General features: G+C 37.7%; 1 protein-coding gene across 7 annotated transcripts in view; it reads right to left on the reverse strand.

The window, feature by feature from the left end:
- The window catches only part of ATP2B1 (ATPase plasma membrane Ca2+ transporting 1), a 139271-nt gene that overhangs the window by 59722 nt on the left and 59104 nt on the right, over window positions 1-20445 (reverse strand). For all 7 annotated transcript variants that reach the window (XM_070409614.1, XM_070409612.1, XM_070409610.1 and 4 more), the window contains one exon: window positions 3781-4204. In XM_070409614.1, coding sequence (XP_070265715.1) covers window positions 3781-3988 — 208 coding nt within the window. In that variant the 5' untranslated portion in view covers window positions 3989-4204. Of the gene's footprint in view, window positions 1-3780; window positions 4205-20445 lie in introns of those variants that run through there.

Consider the following 20445-nt stretch of genomic DNA (forward strand, 5'->3'; position numbering starts at 1 on the left):
CAAATCAAATCAAGCTAAAGGACTACTCTCCTAGAAAACGAGCAACAAATAGCATGCCAAATGACAGAGCACACAAATACAACTTCCTGAATAGGGCGTCTGTATTTTAAAGACTGATTGATAAACAGAAACTTAAATCAATGTTTTTCCATTATGTAATTCCTGCCATCAGAAAGTACTTGCTGAGCCCGGACAATGTAGCTCAGTGGTTGAGCATCGACCCATGAACCAGGAGGTCATCGCTTGATTCCTGGTTAGGGCACATGCCCGGGTTGTGGGCTTGATTCCTAGTAGGGGGAGTGAAGCAGGCAGCTGATCAATGATTCTCTCTCATCATTGATGTTTCTATCTCTCCTTTCCTCTCTCTGAAATCAATAAAATCATATTTAAAAAATAAGAAAAAGAAGATACTTGTTGAGAGGAAAGAACATAGTACCTCTTTCTCAATATTCTTAACTCTTTCGTAAGGTGTATGAGCTGAACTTTTATAACAGGAAGTACACCAGAATAGTTAAAAGCATGCTCCCTGTAGCTTAAATCCCTGCTCTGGTCGTATGAAATGTGAGACTTTAGATAAAGTCATGTAACCTTTTGGTGTTGTGGGTTCTTTGGCTGAAAAAATGAGTTAATATTTGTAAGTGCTAACAACCAATCTGGCACAAAAAGCATTATGTGTTATATGTCATTTTTGTTATGGTTTTTAAGGAATGTCTTAAGTTGCTCTTCCAGACTTTCTAGCAATCTAATATTGACAACCTCAATATATCTGATTTTCCTTCTCCACTCATTTTTCTCTGAAGTACATATCACTATCACACTGCACATTTCATTTAGTTGTCTTGTGATTTTGTCTCTCCCATGCAAAAATAAGATGGGAATTTTTGTTTTATTAATGAATGTGTGCTCAGAGCCTAAAAAAAGTACCTGCCATATAACATACCTGATAAATACAATATTCCAGCAATTCTGAGATGCACATATTCTTACAATTTATTAACACCTCTGAAATTAGGATGTAATTATACTCTTAAATTATCTTACAATTAAAACTGCCAACACTAAATTTTTTTAGAGATATATAAAATATATGACAATTAAAAAGCTAGATTTGATGAAAGAATGTGTCAAGAAACAAATTAATGAATGAAAGAACTAAAGGGAAAGGTAAACTTTAGTTTTACCTAATCAAAATTCATGTACTTCGAAAAATTGTTTTGCTTTTTTCTAGTACCTGTGTCTAGAGTCTAGAGACCATATCCTTGGATAGATAAACTTCTAGCAGATTATCCCTAATGATTATTTATTATCATTTGCTTAGTTGATCAGTGATGAAATGTTCATTAGCTTTCTGAGTGAAATATTTCCAAATTAAACTAAAACTATTACTTTGGAAATAATACTCTTGTCAAGACTGCTGCTGTTCTAATTCTTACAAATGTAAATACAAATGTAATGCATAAAATGGCCTTTTTCACATTCTCTAAACCAGAGGTCCTCAAACTTTTTAAACAGGGGGCCAGTTCACTGTCCCTCAGACATTCCACACATGCACACTGTGGGCCCGGGACGAGTCGGCTGCTAAGCAGGACAGGCAGCGGCGGCAAAAACACCCGATGGGCTGGATAAATGTTTTCCGCGGGCCGCATGTGGCCCGCAGGCCGTAGTTTGAGGACGCCTGCTCTAAACAATATTTAAATGGACAAACTACATATAAACAGTGAAGACAACAGTTCACACAAACTTTAACAAATATTAAATTCACAATACTAGGAAGATGAGCAAGAATTTTCTAAGAATGAAAGAAGAAAAAATATTGCACACATTTATTTAAGAGCATAAAGCAGTAACAATGCACACGAAATTTTGAGGGTTAAGTGGCAATATCCAGAGATTATTTACAGCTTCAAAAATGTTGTCAAAGGGTTACTAAACCACCCCCTCCCCAAATTTAAAAAATGTACTAGATGCAACATTTTCAGTTAACTTAATAAACTTCACTAATTACATCAAAATCGATGTAAGGAGCACTGCAAAAAATAACAGCACAAAGGAAACTCCAGTGCAAACTAATGAAAATCATGTCTGAGAACACGTCATGGAAGAGTAGTTAGTTATTAGAAGATAGGATTTTAATTAATAGCAGAGGAATACAGACATGCTTCGGGGAAAAGCAGTTAAATACAGATTTGAAACTGATTTTCGATTATCATTTTTATGACTATATACTGAGGGCTTTTTAAAACTCTTAATGCCTCCTATCAATTTGGTGATTATGAAACATCCAACAATTAGGTTATAGATTAAATGTAATTAAAGTATATATGGTTGACTTAATGAATAAAAACAGTGTATTAATGTGCAAATCTCTAAGGTGATCTAAAGTTAGCTAACATTTCAAGATAGATTTGCATAATGAATTCCAAATTTTGTCAAATTACTATCTGTTAATATCTATGATTCTGTTCCTGATACTCTGAATTTATATGAACAACAAGAATTCCAGCTACCTTAAGATGCTACAGTATATTGAAGGAATAACTAAGAAGAGTTCATGTTACTAGTGGTTCTGTCTTGAGGATAAGATCCAGAAAATCTGGAAGTTAACTGGTCTTGCAGAAAAAAGAACATACTCCAAGTGATGCAGAAAGTCCTTTTAGGATATGTGTGAATACTGATACTGTCTTCCTCAAGATTATGCTACCTCAGAGAAATCAAAGTAACTACCCACCACTGAAACAATGAGCAATCCACATAAATTATATAAAACATAAATTATATAAACATTAAAAAATTTTTTAATATTATTTAAAATTCTTTAACAATTTTAGGAAAAACTTTTTGCTATTAATTTAAATTTTATCACAAGTAGTAGCATGGCATAAAATGTTTTAGGAAGAAAACATTAAGAAAAAGACTTTTGCATAATTTTTCTAGAATTGGCTTTGCAATAAAATATATACTAATATTCTTTAAGTTTAAGCACTAATAATTTCCCACCCTTACTAAAATATAGTCACCACCAAACATTCATCTTCATGTATTCTCCCCCATCTTTTGAAACTTGAAACTACCTGACATTAATTTTATGTTCAACATGATCAATGTATAGAAAGCCATCCTCCTCAAACCATTTCAAAGACCATAATGTAAAGAAATCACAATTTTTCCTTTTTTGATTTCCCTAAAGAAACTTACTATAAGTCAAAATTAATGAAACTAAAGGCTTCTGTGAGCACAGAGAAATGAAACATATTTCCAAGATTGTTTAATATTTTTAATCAAAGGAAACGCCTGCCCTGTCAAAAATTACCATGTACTCTCCATTTGCTTTAATACCATCTGAACTAATTATTCAAGTTTAGGTTAAAAACAAACCCGGTCAGGTATTAGCAGTGACAATTACTTTAGGTCATCTGGAAAAATGAGAATAGTGAGCAGGGCTTATTTCCACTGAATGCACTGAGGGTTTACCGAGCCTGGTTCCATATATTTGCTCAAGGAGAAAGACAATCTAGCTGTCATACACAAGTAGCAATAGTATGTACAACAGTACAAAATATTTCCTCCAGTCAACCAAAAATATGTTAAGTAATTTACAACATTATTTCTTGATTTAAAATTATTTAAATGCATCAATCTAACAGTTAACCTACCTTTAAATTCACTGAAATTATAGTATAAGCATTACAAAAGCCAAGACAATATAAACATGTTCATTTATGAGCCAAGTAAACAGTACTCTCCAGACAAAGAACTAAAATCAAATGCAATAAAACTCACCTTCATTGGGAGATGTTTTCAACCTGGTGCAAATTCCATAGACATCTCCATAGCTTTCCTGTATTTTTCGTAAAGCATCGGTAGACCTGAGATCCATGAGAACCCGCAGTTCTGCGAGCGTAATTCCAAAGTCTCCATCATGATTAGCTTCCTTCAAAGAGTTTTTAACTCCACTATATAAAACAGAGTTGTTTGCCATGTCGCCCATTACAAGTATAATTTTTTAGAAGGAAAATGTTTCCCAAAAGATTTTTAATTTTCACTTGATATATTTCCAAGATGGAAATCTTTTAAATATGAAAATCGTTCTTAAACCAAACACTCATTGTATGACTTCGTAAAGCAGCATCAGCATTTCCCAGAGAAGTATCTTGACCTTTGGCCCATGACTGGTTTCTTCACATCAATCATGAGATGCACACATCTGTAAGAAGAAAATACAAGTTACTAAAATCCACTTCAGAATATTGTACATGTAAGCAAATGTCATCAGGTAAGCTAATCCAAAGTCTATCATTTAATTACTAGAGGCCCAGTGCATGAAATTCATGTGTGTGTGTGTGTGTGTGTGTGGGGGGGGGTCTCCTCAGCCTAGCCTTCACCTTCTCCAATCCGGGACCCTTCGGGGGACATCCCTCTCAGAATCCTGGATCGCTGGCTCCTAACCGCTCACCTGCCTGCCTTCCTGGTTACCCCTAACTGCACCCCACCCTCCCCACCAGCCTGGTCACCTCCAACTGCCCCCCCGCCCCGCCCCTCGCCTGCTGTTCGGTTGGTCGTCCTTCACTGTCTCTGCTGCCAGCCTGGTTGCCCCTCAGTGCCCGCCTCCCCCCCCCCTCCCCCCCCCCCCCCCCCCCCGCTAGCCTGATCACCCCCAACTTCCTCCCCTGCTGGTCTGGTCACCCCCAACTGGCCCGCCCCCGCCAGCCTGGTTGCCTCTCACTGGCCCCCTTGCCGGTCTGTCTGGTCGCCCCACGCAGGCTGCTGTTCAGTCATTTGTCCGGTTGTTTCGATGGTGACCACCCCTGGCTTTTTATATATTAGGATAAAATTATTTTTAGCTGTAATCTCATGCCTTTAAAATACTTGGCATGCTAAAAGATCAAAGTATAACTTCTAAATAACACTGTGTATCACATGACTAAATACAACTGCATTTCACATGACTGCTGTTTCATTCAGTAATACTGTTATTAACAGTTATCATTAAGTAATACATTCAAAGCACAATTGCTAGTTGTTTTAAATTCACTCTCATTTTAATCATCACAATTTAATCCCACCAGGTTTTATTACTCATTACTCTTTTAAGAAGAGTGAGCTTCAAAGAAAGAGGAATTTCTGCACAGCTAACAAATGCCTGAAATGGATGAGCTGGGATATCTCTAAGGCCATTTTCTTACCAATACACAGACCTCTCTCTCCAAAATTTGCCCTGAAAGGGCAAAAAGCACAATGAACCCTCTAATATGCTTTCCTGCAATTCTCCTTGGCCAATCTGTGACACAACCATCTTTTGGCTTCCTAAAATTGTCTCCCACCATGATTTTTGTCACACGTAACTACCTCCAGTCTTCCTTTGACCAAGCATCTAAAGAAAGTCTCAATTCCTTAGTCACTCTTTACTGTTACTTTCTTTGTTGGCCCTTAGTATTATCTGAAATTATCTTGTTTATTTATTGTTGTAGTTGTTTTTTGTTTTCTTCTTCCATCTAAAGTCTTAGCTCTGAAGGCAGGGTTTGTCTATTATTACTTTATCCTGAGAACCTAGAACTGTGCCAGGCACATGGCAGACATTCAGTATTTGAGGAAAGAATGGATGCATTAATTGTCTTCAAAACACTTTCAAGTTCTTTTCTTACTTTATACAACTTAAAGATGAGCTCTCAACCCTTCTCTCTCCATCTGTGTTCTTTAAACAATCACTTAATAGTTAACATGCCCAACAATGATTCACTTTATTCACACATTAGTGAGTCCCTCCCACCATTATCCTAATTACCTAGGGTTGAGATTTTAAATCATATTTGATTCAATCCACTCCAGATTCAGTCAGTCACTGAGTTTGGTTAACCTTTCCTTTGAAAAGCCTCTTCTGTCCCTCTACACCTAATATCTTTCCTTCTAATATCTTTTATATCTCCTTCTAATATCTTTTATATCCAATTCTTTTTGCATTCTGCTTTACATTTTGTTTTTTAAATAGACATAAATCCATAGGATGAAAATACAGTCCTATTGCCGAAGCCGGTTTGGCTCAGTGGATAGAGCATTGGCCTGCGGACTGAAAGGTCCCGGGTTCGATTCCGGTCAAGGGCATGTACCTGGGTTGCGGACACATCCCCAGTAGGAGATGTGCAGGAGGCAGCTGATCGATGTTTCTCTCTCATCGATGTTTCTAACTCTCTATCTCTCTCCCTTCCTCTCTGTAAAAAATCAATAAAATATATTTAAAAAAAAAAAAAAGAAAAAAGAAAATACAGTCCTATTGCTCATGCCTATTTGGTATTCAGCCTCAGCTCTATTTTAACCTATTCAACCTCACATCCCGTTAAATACATCTCATTAGGAACTAGAAAATATTACTGGCAAATGCAATTAATTTTTATCTGTTGTTATGGGGATATTTGCAAATCATGGCATCCATCAAAGTCACCTAGAGAGCTTATCAAAATACAGATCGCTGGGCCCCACACCTCCGGAGTTTTAGTTTCAGAAGGATTAGAACAGGCTCCATAATTTGCTTTTCTAACAAATTCTCAGGTGATACAGACATTACTAGTCCAGGAAGCACACTGTGAAAACCGCTAGACTGGAGATTGGGCTAAAAACTGAATTCATACCAGCTGGATGAGGATGGCTGATGAAACACTTTGCCTGCCTTGGGTTTGATTTGCAAGCATATGATAGCTATGGATTCTGTAAGACATTTTCTTTCATTGGCTGCTTCCTCCCGTTTCATAAGCCCTTATCCTTGCCCAATTATTACCAATTTTACTCATCTCCTAGGCAAAATGGGTTTCCTCCTATTCACACATCAATTATTATAATAACCCAATTTCAAAAACTGGAAAGAGTGGTTATTTGATAATCTCCCTGAGTTTTTACCCCCAAAATTTGTTGGCATCTGAACATCACACCAACCCTACATTAAACTTATTATTTATTTAGAGATAAAATAATTAAGATTCATAAATTTGTGTGTTGAGGGCATGTATGTAATCACTCCTCTGGTTTCCACAAAGAGGAAATTTCCTCAACATTTTCTGGCCCGGGACTCCACCAATTACCACTGCGGTAACATGAGCTGCCTACCCAGAGATTTTCAGAGAGCAACTAGACATATGTAACTTCTTTCTCCCTCAGCCTCCCTTTGGGAACCAGATGTCTGCAGGACTCATGCATTCTGGTCTGAGTTATTAAGGGGAGCTTTAAAAACCTATTGTTCAAAGTGCCTGGGTTGGGGATGAATAACTGTTTAGATCTGGGTTCAATATTAGAGCCTCACTGTTGTCACACAAAAACCAAGTCCTTCATTTCAGCTTTTGTCAGTAATAAAACTAATCTTTTTATTCCACTGTGTCAATCATCTTTTCTCTTGACAGAATTCAAGCAGGAGAAAAGGGTGTTATTTATTGGGTGCCTTTAACTTTCTCAACAATAAGGATAAATTTCTCAACATAATAGAACTAATACTTAATAGAGCTAGGATTTGAGTCTCTATTTATACCTCAAAAGCTATGTATGCCCCTTCCACTATACTGTCTCCACTTTAAGTCTTCACATTTATTAGGTTGAAATGGAAGTTTTTGTTGGTCAAAAAACAGTCAAATAATGCCGAATGTGCGCATTTATATAATAAAATCAGAATTTAATAGACATTATAAGTAGTTATTTGCCACCTCAGCATTATCCTCCCTCCCCCATTTTTCAGCAGTAGCCCCATTTCTTGTTTAGAGATCTGCCATTCCCAACTCTCCCATATCCAGACATCTCCTGGTTCAAAAATGAGGATGTGACTACAGGGCCATTAAGTGGCAACGAGAGCTCTGCTGTGACTCTAGGGGAGACTTGTTTCTTCTTACTGAAGTTAAATCTGAGAAGTAAAAGGCCTCTGCAACGGGAGGAGCTACAGGGGATGAAAGGGCAGAAATGTGCCTGTCAGTGCTGGTTCACTTGAGCCCTTGGAAAATCAATGCCTAAAGTCTGTCCTATCCCTGATCTTTTCAGTAATTTGTCCTTTTTGGCGATGGGTTTTCTATCACTTTCCAACCCATAAAGCTTTAATAAGTACATGATTACCACTGCTTAAAGAAAAGGATGCCCTAACTGGTTTGGCCCAGTGGATAGAGCGTCGGCCTGTGGACTGAAGGGTTCCAGGTTTGATTCCGGTCAAGGGCATGCACCTCCATTGCAGGCACATCCCCAGTGGGGGGTGTGCAGAAGGCAGCTGAGGGATGTTTCTCTCATCAATGTTTCTAACTCTCTATCCCTCTCCCTTCCTCTCTGTTAAAAAATCAATAAAATATATTTTTAAAAAAGAGAAATCCAGGAAAAGCACCAAATGCAAATGAGCCACTTTCCAAAAGTGGCTATTTAAATTACAAATTACCTACCAATTATATATCAGGGTGTAGTCTATTTCTAGATTGTCTATAGCCTCTTCCATCCTCTATTTTCCTCTCTACCTAACTCTTCATTCTTCCATTCACCTAAGTAGTGGACTGACAAAAATGCTAAGGACAACAAAAAAGTTTGGCCTTTTACTTGTTAGCTACACTATCTTTTTTGCTTCTCTTTGTTTTATGAAAGATTCTGATCTTCCATTTGAAAAGTTTAAGAAGAAATGTTATATAGCCGAGGCCCCAAAAGAGGGGGATTTTATAGAAAACACACAACTACTTCTCATAGCCCTCTTGGACTGCATACTTTATCCCAGAATCCCTAGATGACATCTGTAACCAAACCACTGTTGGCAGTCTTGAGGGATGATGGTAAGAAACAGAGGTGATTTAAGACTAGAGTTAGTCAAAAATATTTACAATCTTCAAAAAGGAAGAATAAGGTAGATTCCAGCTGACACATAAGCTTTACAGTGAATGGACAAGGCCACAACAGAAGACAAAAGGATGACTGTGAGGTCCTAGTAATGAGTGGGGCTCACAAAAAGACAACTTTGTCAAACAATACAATTTCAATTTCCTCTTCAACTCAAAAGGTCACTTGACTTCTAGATCATTGACTGGATGCATGGACATTATCTAGACTCACCAATGATACAACAACAAAATAACATTAGAAAAACTAAAATTAAGAAACAGTTAAAAATTATGATTAGAAACATGGAACTCTAAAAATGATTAATACTACATAGTAACGAGATTCCTGCAGGCAAGGTAGGAAATATATGCTAAAATAATTAAGGAACAACCTGGAAGGTGGTTTTTAAATGCACCACTGGGTTCCTAATTCTTGACTGTTCTAACTTTAGTGACTTGAAAACAAAGAAGTTATACTTCTCCAATCTGCAGATGACTTGAAGCTAGGTAAGTCAACAAATATGTCAAATGACAGAATTGGATCCAGAAAGAAAGGTGACAACCAGAGGCTAAACTTAATTGGTACAAAGTATGATTTCTCAATTTAATTCCAAACATATAAAAACATAACTGTAGAACTATGACATATAAAAAACAAACAGTATATATTCAAAGACAAAGGTCCATTTTGCTCAAAGCTCAGTATACATTACCTCAGTGTTAATTAACAGGATGTAAGTGCTTTCCTCACCCATCCCCAAAGCTGTTTTGGGCAGTAATGACAAGAGTCTAACAACTAACAAAGGAAGATAACAGACCTATTCTACTTTGCCTTGTACAAAGACACCTAATATGTTACAGGTTCATCTATAAAATACAAACACAATAACAGTAAATACACACCTCATTAAATGTGTTAATATATATGTAAAACTATTTGAACTTGCCTGGCACACAGTGAATGGTAAGTACATGTTATCTTTTTTTGTTTGTTATTTAAGAATGTTGGCGGATACATTCTATAGAGAATACCCCTCCCATAAGGGGGATTCCCCAGGCATTTCAGATGAGGAATGTTTACAGAAATATTTCTAAACCTAGAGGAAAGAGAATCTTGATGATAGTCTAATATAAATAAAGCTCTGCTATGCAGATAAGACATAGGGTGACTGAATATTTCAAAAAGACTAATGGCCCAGCCGGTATGGCTCAGTGGTTAAGCATCAACCTATGAACCAAGAGGTCAGTTTGAATCCTGGTCAGGGCACATGCCCAGTTCTGGGCTCGATCCCCAGTGGGGGGCAAGCAGGAAGCACCAGATGAATAATTCTCATCATTGATGTTTCTATCTCTCTCAATATATTGATTTCAGAGAGGAAGGGAGAGGAGGGAGAGAGACTAATGAATAAAAAAAGAGACACCAACTTTTTTGCTTTTTAATATATATTTTTATTGATTTCAGAGAGGTCAGGAGGGAGAGAGAGAGAAAGAGAGAGAGAGTAGAAACATCAATGATGAGAGTGAATCATTGATTGGCTGCCTCCTGCATGGCCCCCACTGGGGATCGAGCCCGCAACCCGGGCATGTGCCTTTGATCGGAATCAAACCCTTCAGTCCACAGGCTAACGCTCTATCCACTGAACCAAACTGGCTAGAGCCACGGTTGCCTTTTTAAATGGAGAAATGAAGAGAAAAGAAGCTGGCAATTTTTGACACTAAACACAATCAAAGCAGGACAGGACGGGGTAGGGATGTGGGACACTATCCATTGAGCCAAACCAGTTAGGGAGAGAGACACCAAGTTTAATTTGTATTACAAATAACAGGCCCACTAAACTTTGCATTGGTCAGGTCTGAATTACATGAAACAAATTCTGTAAAGTAATTAATAAGGAAATGTTGAAGAATCAGAAAAGCACTCCATTGAAGAACTAGAAGGAATTTAGTCTAGGGGAGGAATATGACTTATGGTAGCTATCCTCAAACATTTGAAATTTTATAGTGTATAAACGTGACTGGATATATTCTGTGGAGTACTGGAGGGCACAAGTAGAATGAAATGAAAGTTACAGAGAGGTAGATTTTGGGTAAGGCAGAACTCTGTAACAAGTTATCCAAAATTGGAATAGGTCTATATCAGTTAATTTTAAGTCAATGTGGCTGGGTTAGGGGTGCCCAGATATCTCACTATACTAGTACATTATTTCAGGTAGTATCTGTAAGGATGTTTCTGTATGAGATTAGCATTTGACTAGGCATACTAAGTAAAGCAGGTTGTCCACTCCAATGTGAGTGGGCATCATTCCATCCATTGAGGGCTTACAAAGAATAACAAGAAAAGGATTTCACACCCTTTCTCTGCCTGAAAGCTGGAACTGAGACATCCATCTCCTGCCCTCAGACTGGAAATCACACCATGGGTTCCCTGGTTCTCAGGCATTCAGACTTGGACTGAACTCAACCACTGGCTTTTCTAGGTCTTTAGTCTGCAGTTGGCAGGAAGACAGATAGATACTGGGACTTCTCAGCCTCCATAACTGCCTGAGCCAATTCCTCATAATAAATCACTGGCATACTAGTATGTATATTTCCTATTGGTTTTGTAAGATACTAAATGAATGTATAGAAGAGTGTTAACGCCTGAAGACAGCCCATGCCCTTTTTGTGATGATTTTAATCTTTATAAAAATCCATTCCTATTTTAAAATGTAACACCATTGGTCCTAACCTGCCGGTAGCCGGTCCATCCTTGCTGCCTGACACAGTCGCTGCAGGGAAGAAACATCTGCACAGCATATGTTTCAAGGGACCTGGCGTATATGGCATACTGTTCTTAATATGTTTGCTCCCCTTCTTAGCATTATGTGTTTTAACCAAGGTCACCTCTCCGAGAAAGGTTGTTTCCCCAAGTGGGGATTTTTTCCCTGGAGTTAGGGATTAACAGGACTAAGGAAGAGAATAAATCAGTGAAACCCCCTAGTGTTACAGAAATACCATGCACTACTTATGAAGAACTTAGACTAAGACTGTTGGCAATAAATTTGGGACTTGTTGGGCCCACATCCCCAGAGGTCTGCCCACCAGGGAAAGCACCAAAGCCTATACCCCTAGAGACTCACCAACACAGGGCAGTCCCAGAGAAGGCAAGCAGCGAGGCTGGGAAGACATAACCTTTACAGGGTAGGATAATCTCCTTGAGTCACTTCCCTGTAGCTTATCAGTAGAGCAGTGACCTTGGAATAGCCTTTATAATGGAACACAGAGATTAACCTAGACAGGATTAAACTCAACAGAACTAGATTAACAAACACCCTAACCTTTAGAATAGAATGGATAGGATTAAAATCAACTGGTATAAATACAGATGTAACAGGACAATAAAGATAGAACCTGGCTAGAGAACCTGGCTGGAGAACCTGACTAGAGAACCTCGCTATGCTGATCAACTGAACGCTGCCCCCGTGTTACTCCTTCTTCGCCGACTCTGTCCACACCTTTGGGAACCCCTGGACCTGCTGGGGCAGGACCCCAACACTAACCTGCAGTAAGCATGCTTTATACATGTATACAACTGACCTCCTGTTTGGCACCTCATTCTCCATCGATCTTGTTTCTCTTTCAGGTATGATTACTTCAGAAACAAAATACCTCAGACAAGAAAAGTTATTCTTTTTTGTATATAAGATCAAAATATACCATCTAACTTGAAGACCTAGCAATTGTGGTCATAAGCTTAGGAAAGTCATTTGATTAATTTCAACCCTAAATTTAGACAAACTGGATATAAATCAAAAGTAACTTACTTATTAGACACCAATCCTTTCATTTAAACTTTCATTAGTCTCTTAAAATGTTCTCTGAGTCGACTAAAGATTCTCAATAGTGATTTTTTTCAAATCACTCCCAATTCAGAATGAAAATTCAAAACAAAAAGTTGTAGGCTCAAATTTTACTCAATTTTCTAATGTTTATAGATTTTATTACTTCAGTGTATAAAGTTACTTTTGATTTCATATAAACTTTCCCATGAAAATTCAAACAGTTCTTTTAAGACATGCAAACAGAAACAGCTCAATAAAAAGTCTTGGATTTTTTATTTAAGTGTTAAGCCAATTTTCTATTTACTAGATCTATTATTACATGTTTCAGTAAAATTTTTTAAATTGATATTTACAAAATTTCTTCATCCATGGCTGGTTTCATAGGAACACAAATGATAGATCCAGGTGTGTTTTTTAAAAAATCTTCTAGCCCTAGCCGGCTAGGCTCAATGGGTAGAGCGTTGGCCTGTGGACTGAAGGGTCAAGGGCATATGCCTGGGTTGCAGGCTCAATCCCCAGTTGGGGGCGTGCAGGAGGCAGCCAATCAATGATTCTCTCTCATCATTGATGTTTCTATCTCTCTCTCCCTCTCCCTTCCTCTCTGAAATCAATAAAAATATATTTTAAAAAAATTCTCTAAAGACAGCCTTTTTCATTCACTTAGAAGAATAACTGTTTAAAAGTTTCTAAATCAAGCCCAGCCAGAATGGCTCAGTAGCTGAGCGTCAACCTGGAGAACCAGGAAATCAGTGTTCGATTCCTGGTCAGGGCACATGCCCAGGTTGTAGGCTTGATCCCCAGTGTGGGGCATGCAGGAGATGTCAGCTGGTCAATGATTCTTTCTCATCATTGATGTTTCTATCTCTCTCTCCCTCCCTATCCTTCCTCTCTGAAATCAATACACACACACACACACACACACACACACAGTGGTCAGATTATTATGACTACCTGACGTTTGTAGGCAAATTAGCTATAATTTCGTGCTGAAGTTGCTAGAGGGCCAGACCATTATAAAGAGGGAAGCAGGTTGTTTACCACGACAGTAGAAGTGATTTTTTTCTGAAGATATGGATAAAAACATGATTTAACAGCCTTTGAACGTGATATATATTATTATGAGTGGCCAGATTATTATGACCACCCCATCAGTACTTGGTTGGGCCACCTTTTGCCTTCAATACTGCGGCGATTCTTCTTGGCACTGACTCCACAAAATGTTGAAAGGTGATGCGAGGAATCTGACACCATGCCTGATGAATAGCATTGTCCAGTTCTGTGAGATTTAATGGTTGTGGAACCAGCTGCCTGATGGCTCTTTAAACTTTGTCCCACAAATGCTCAATTGGATTGAGATCTGGTGATTGTGGGGGCCACCTAAACAAGGTAAAGTCTCCCTCATGTTCTTGAAAGCACTCCTGCACAATATGAGCACTGTGGCATGACGCATTGTCTTGTTGGAAGAAGCCATCTCCATTGGGATACGCCATCATGATAGGATGAACTTGATCAGCAATGATACTTAGGTATGTTGTGCTATTCAGACGTTGTTCCACATGAATTAAAGGGCCCAAATCATGCCAGGAAAACATGCCCCAAACCATAACCTTGTACCCACCAGCTTGAAGGGTTGTACTCATGCATGTGGGGTGTAGGCTTTCATGTTGTTTCTACCAAATTCTCACTCTGCCATCTGCATGATGCAACTGGAAACGTGATTCATCAGACCAGGTGACTTTTTTCCAATGCTTGACTATCCAATCCTTGTGTTCCTGTGAGAATTGGAGACGTTTTATCTTGGTATCTGTAGACAGCAAAGGTGTTCGAACAGGCCTTCGGCTTTCATATCCCATACAATGCAGTGTACGGCTAATTTGCCAACAAATGTCAGGTGGTCATAATAATCTAGCCACTCAGTGTATATATATATTAAGTTTCTAAATCAAAATAAAATATTAAACATAAGTTTTAAAAATCCATCATTCTGTTAAAAAAAAAAGGTTACAAAAGAAAGAATCAAAGAATTTAACAGCTAAAGGGATAATGGAGATCACATGCAATTGCTCATGTTACAGCCATTAAAACCACTCATAATCATCTGCTTCCAAAAAGAATACAGATGCTTGTAATAAAAGAAAGCAAGCATTAAATACTCACAAATCATTAAAAAGAAGAGCAAAAGATGAACATTTAAATCATGGGATAAATCCTAACAATGGATAGGTTTTAAGGGAGTTACAATCAGGGAAATAACTGGCATTGGACTTCAAATAAATACCAACACCCTAGCTGTTAGATGTACAATTTGATGGACCAATAGCTAAAAAATAGTTTTTGACTGCAGCATTTTAAAAAAGAACACTCAAGAAATCTCCATTTTATTAGTTTCTTTCAACAAAAAAATCAATTCAACTTCCACCCTGGCCAGTGTTGCTCGGTGGTAGAGCATCAGCCTGAGCACCAAAGAGTCATTATGGGTTCCATTACTGATCCAAGCAAGTACCTGGGTTGCAGGTTCTTCCCCAGCTGGGTTGGGGCAGAGTACAGGAGGCAATCAATCGATGTGTCTCTCTCACATTGGTGTTTCTGTACCTGCCTCCCTCCCTTCCTTCCACTTTCTAAAAATTAATGGGAAAAAATATCCTCGGGTGAGGATTAACAACAATAACAACAAATTAATTCAACTTCCTTTGTAGACAAGCAGTTGTGAGAAGAAGGTAACTAGTCTTTATAGCTGTTTCACTGTGGCTGCTATTGACAGAAAGCACTATCTCATAAATTAAGAAATTTAGCTCACCTCGCCCAACTAGATGCTAGCAGTAACAGTTAGTGTGGACAACTGAAACTCATCAGTTAAATACCCATTTGGGGGGTTGGACAGTACAACTATTACATAACTAAGCCCAGACTTAGGCCCATTATATTGAAAGCTTATTTAAAGGCAAAATCATGCCTTTTCCACCTTTGATCTCCACACACTAGCAAGAGATCCTGCAATATTTCAATGTTCTAATATAGTGACTTTCTGGAGATTAAAAGACAAAAAAAAAAAAAAACACCAAAAAAACCCCCTTATATCTGGTTTCACACCCTATAATTTAAAAATCTTTGAACATTAAAATAATTTTTAATAAAATGTACTATAAGCCACTAAATATGAGTACTGGAGTGTACTATCTGACTCTAATGGCAGAAAGAGCAGACTGATCTAATGTATTTTTAATATAATGCATATCAATAAATGGTAGGGACTTTTTTTTTTACAGTTTTATTATATTCAAATTATTTTATTAAAACACTCCAAAGAACCAATGAATAACTCAATTTTAATATTACTCAGAACTCACATCTTTCACTTAAGTGGGGCTTTAAGAAAAGCATATAGTACACAGTACATAATTAATCAAGTAAAGAATAATACATATTAAACAAGATTAAAGTCACCAAACAGGATTTATTTTATAGAACCGATAAAGCAGGAAAATAAGCACTGTCTACAATGCCTGATTAGTCTCCAAGGATCATGAGTACTATTCGCTGGATGTGGACTAAAATTAGTCCCACTCCCCTCAATTCCCTTTTTCACCTAATAGACTCTCCCAAAGGCAGACACTAAATACAATACTTTGAAGGGCAAATTACAGCTGCTGCCAGTAATAAATTTAGATGACCATGTCAGCAAATCTCTCAGGGTGGGAAACAAGTAGAATAGTGGAGGCACCAATTTATTCTTCTATTGTAGCGATTTTCACCCAGTGTGCCTCAACAATTTTTAAACCACGAAAAACATGACTCTTTAGTCAGGGGCACTGACCTTTCCTCCCTTACACTGTCAAATTTTAAAAAATGGCAATAGCCAACACAACAATAGCAGTCCAGTGTGAATGAATCAAAATCATACCTACTTTTTGGGTCAGATTGGCCAAAAATATATTTTTTGGTGTGTGGCAAAATGGTAGTAATTAGTTTATGTGTGTCATGAGATGAAAATGGTATAGCTTTATCACACAGCTACAATGATTTGTTACCTCTGTCTTCAATGAACTGTGATCTCAAGGCAAGATTTGTATCATTTATTTTTAACCCTCAGCATTTTCTGGAATATAGCAGGTTTAATGTTTACTAAATAGAAATGTTTCTGTTTAAATCTTAAGCCAAAAACCAGGTTTTTGAAAGACAGGTTTACAATAGTAAACAATGACAATCCCAACAGCTGAGCAAAACCAAACCTCATAACCCTATATTTAAAATAATATGCTATGCATGTAGTGAGTTAAGAGAAAGTCATAGCATTCAAAGAGTTTCAAACCACTTTAGTGTGCAAGATACATAAACTTAACTTTCCTTTAAATTCCTTTAGACAAAAGAAGTTAAAAGATATTTCCAATTTTCAAGTGAATTATACAATGACTGCTACATGACAATGGTTTTTAACCAGGGTCCTAGATCTTGAGGCTATACAAAGTAACAAGGCTGAGTTTTAAAAACCCTGGAGGAAATGATACATTTACTTGAGAGATAATTTGTTAGGTTTATCCATGCTAAATTAACATGATACCAGATAAAGTGAGCAATTAGGTCTAAATAATAAATAAAAATCTTACCCAATTAAGGCAGTTATCCTCCACTCTGAAATTTGCTATTTCTACTTTATCTCCAACTCACAGATCAACACATTTCAGCTTAGCTTCTACTATGCTGCTCTGAAACTAGTCTTCAAGGTGACCACTGACTCCTCTTGGTCCTGTATCTAATGGACACATTTAGTCCCTCTTATCTGACCTACAGGCAACCTTGGTTACTGCTAACCACTCCCTCACTCTTGAAATGTTCTGTTGCCTTAATTTCTCTGATGCTTGACTCTTGTTCCCAGCACACTGTCATCTCTGGCTGTTCTCATTTTCCACTGCTTGTTTCTCTTCTTGAATAATTGTCAAGAGAGTTAGAGGGAAGGGTTGGGTGGCACTGTAATCGTGACCACAATTGTTTTCTGTTTTCATCTGTTTTTAGTCAGCAAGCATGAGATCAGGTTACAGATGATAGTAAAAATGTATCTGCATGTCCCTTTACCAGGTTTATTTATTTTTTTCCTGATTCTCACATATTTTAGAATTTCACAATTTAATTAAAATGATGAAACCACGCCACAGCAGTCTGGCATAGTGAAAGTGTGAATAAAAACACCTGGTTTCCTTGTCCTAGGCCCACACACAGCTCCTATTCCCCTTGAGTTTATAAAGGAATATGTCAACCCAAAGCAGAACAGGTTCTAGAAATTGGTGATTCATCCTCCTCCCTGGGGTTGTAAAACAATTACTCTTGCTTTTGATTAACTATCATTTCCAGCACAGATTATTTGTTTACGCCAACAAAGTACTTTATTAGGCAGAGTATGTGATAAAATTTTAATGTGAATGATCCCAAACACAGATACCTTGAAGTTCACTATAGACATTCTTTCTTTATGGTCAAGTCAGTTAGAATCATCTTATTTCAAACACTGATGTCACCGGTAACTCTTGAAAAGTTATCCTAACTTTGCAAGGTTGTACTTACAGAGTCAAAAAACACAGTCTCTCTTGATTTACCACAACCAGGACAAATTTAAAGTGCTGAGGCACATATTGGATAAATAAAAACCATTTGTGTATGAATTCTACATACTATACAGATCAGTGGTGCTCCAACTTCAGCTTGCATTAGAATCACCAGAAGAGCTCCTCAAAAACAGATTGTTCGGCCCCACCCCCAGAGTTTCAATTCAACAGATCTGGGGTAGGGTACACTCATTTACATTTCTAACAACTTCTCAGGTGATGGTGGTGCTGAGGCTACTGGTCTGGAGACACACTGCTGTAGATAAAAAGTGTGCCCTGAATTCTGACTAAGGAACAAACTGTGGATTATCACCTTAATCCAAAATTTCCTGACAACATTAGCAAATTACTCATGGTTACTTTGCTGTCCCTAATTTGCAGAAATAATTAAAAGCAGATCTTATTCTAAAAATATTCTGAGATGTTACTTTAAATTATTTTGATGTTTAGTATCAAATAAATTAATGTATTTTTACTTAAAACCTTATATTATATAAATACTGCAAATAATTTCCTTCATTTAAAGTAAGAAATGTGGAGGCTCATATATGGCTTCATTTTGAACATATGGAAAGTGATTTTTTAATGACTAAAAGTATTCAATTTTAACACATTTAACTGAAAATTGTATTTTAGATACCCACCTTCTGCTCTCCCCCAAACTAAACTACCCTCTGTTTTCCTCCTATTCTATTATTCTATTTAGACATTTTAGAAACTTTTATCCTAATAATAATAGTTTCCCAGTAAAAGAAAAGCCTTTAAAAAGCTCAAAAATAAAGAAAACTAATCTTATCTTGGGCAGCTTACCGCCAAATATAAGAACATATTCAGTGGATAGAGCCTCAGACAGCGAGCGAACCAAAGGGTCCCAGTTTTGATTCCAGTCAAGGGCACGTTCCCGAGCCTGGGCCCTGGTCAGGGCTCGTGCAGGAGGCAACCAATCGATGTGTTTCTCTCACATCGATATTTCTGTCTGTCTTTCCCTCTCTAAAAATCAATGGAAAAATATCCTTGGGTGAGGATTAAGAGAGACAGAGAGAGAGATAGAGAGAGAGAGAGAGAGAGAGAGAGAGAGAGAATATTATATCGTCAGTTAAATATGCGAACTAAATGTTCTATCATTTTCCAGGCTCACTGGTTTTGAGAATGTCAGCTATAGTCAAGAGATTTCTAAATTAAAACAGTGTTGTTTTTCCCCCCTTCTGTTCAGGAGCTAGAAGGCAGTATGAACACTTGAGTGTCACACCAGCTGCTGTATCAGCCTACTCAGTTCTGAAGAGCTTCTATCCTGTCAGTTCACAAGAACCTACACTTAAATGCTTAAGGAAACAGGATGCTCATTATGTCACTGAATGAGCTCACAAAAAAATAAAGTTGGCAATATTTAGGGAGGCATAACTCTTTTTTTTTTTTTTTGGTTGCATATTTATTTATTTATTTATTTATTTTTTTTATTGCTTAAAGCATTACAAAGGGTATTACATATGTGTCCTTTTTTCCCCCCCACCCTTGACAAGTCCCTGCCCTCCCTTACCCCCCAGTGTCTTATGTCCATTAGTTATGGTTATATGCATGCATACAAGTCCTTCGGTTGATCTCTTACTCCCCTCCCTCCTGTCCCCCAACCCTCCCTGGCCTTACCACTGAAGTCCGACAATCGGTTTGAGGCAGCTCTGCCACTGTATTTATTATTGTTCAAAAGTTTGTAATGGTCTTAATTATCCATGAAAGAATGAGATCATGTGGTATTTTTCCTTCATTGACTGGCTTGTTTCACTTAGCATAATGCTCTCCAGTTCCATCCATGCTGTTGCAAATGGTAAGAGTTCCTTCTTTTTAACAGCAGCATAGTATTCTATCGTGTAGATGTACCACAGTTTTCTAATCCATTCATCTACTGATGGGCACTTAGGCTGTTTCCAGATCTTAGCTATGGTGAATTGTGCTGCTATGAACATAGGGGTGCATATATCCTTTCTGATTGGTGTTTCTGGTTTCTTGGGATATATTCCTAGAAGTGGGATCACAGGGTCAAATGGGAGTTCCATTTCCAATTTTTTGAGGAACCTCCATACTGCCTTCCATAGTGGCTGCACCAGTCTGCATTCCCACCAGCAGTGCACAAGTGTTCCTTTTTCTCCACATCCTCTCCAGCACTTGTCGTTTGTTGATTTGTTGATGATGGCCATTCTGACAGGTGTGAGA

This window comes from Myotis yumanensis, unplaced genomic scaffold, assembly GCF_028538775.1.
Source record: "Myotis yumanensis isolate MYYU_CA2020_CCGP unplaced genomic scaffold, mMyoYum1.0.hap1 SCAF_3, whole genome shotgun sequence".
Taxonomy (NCBI): domain Eukaryota; kingdom Metazoa; phylum Chordata; class Mammalia; order Chiroptera; family Vespertilionidae; genus Myotis; species Myotis yumanensis.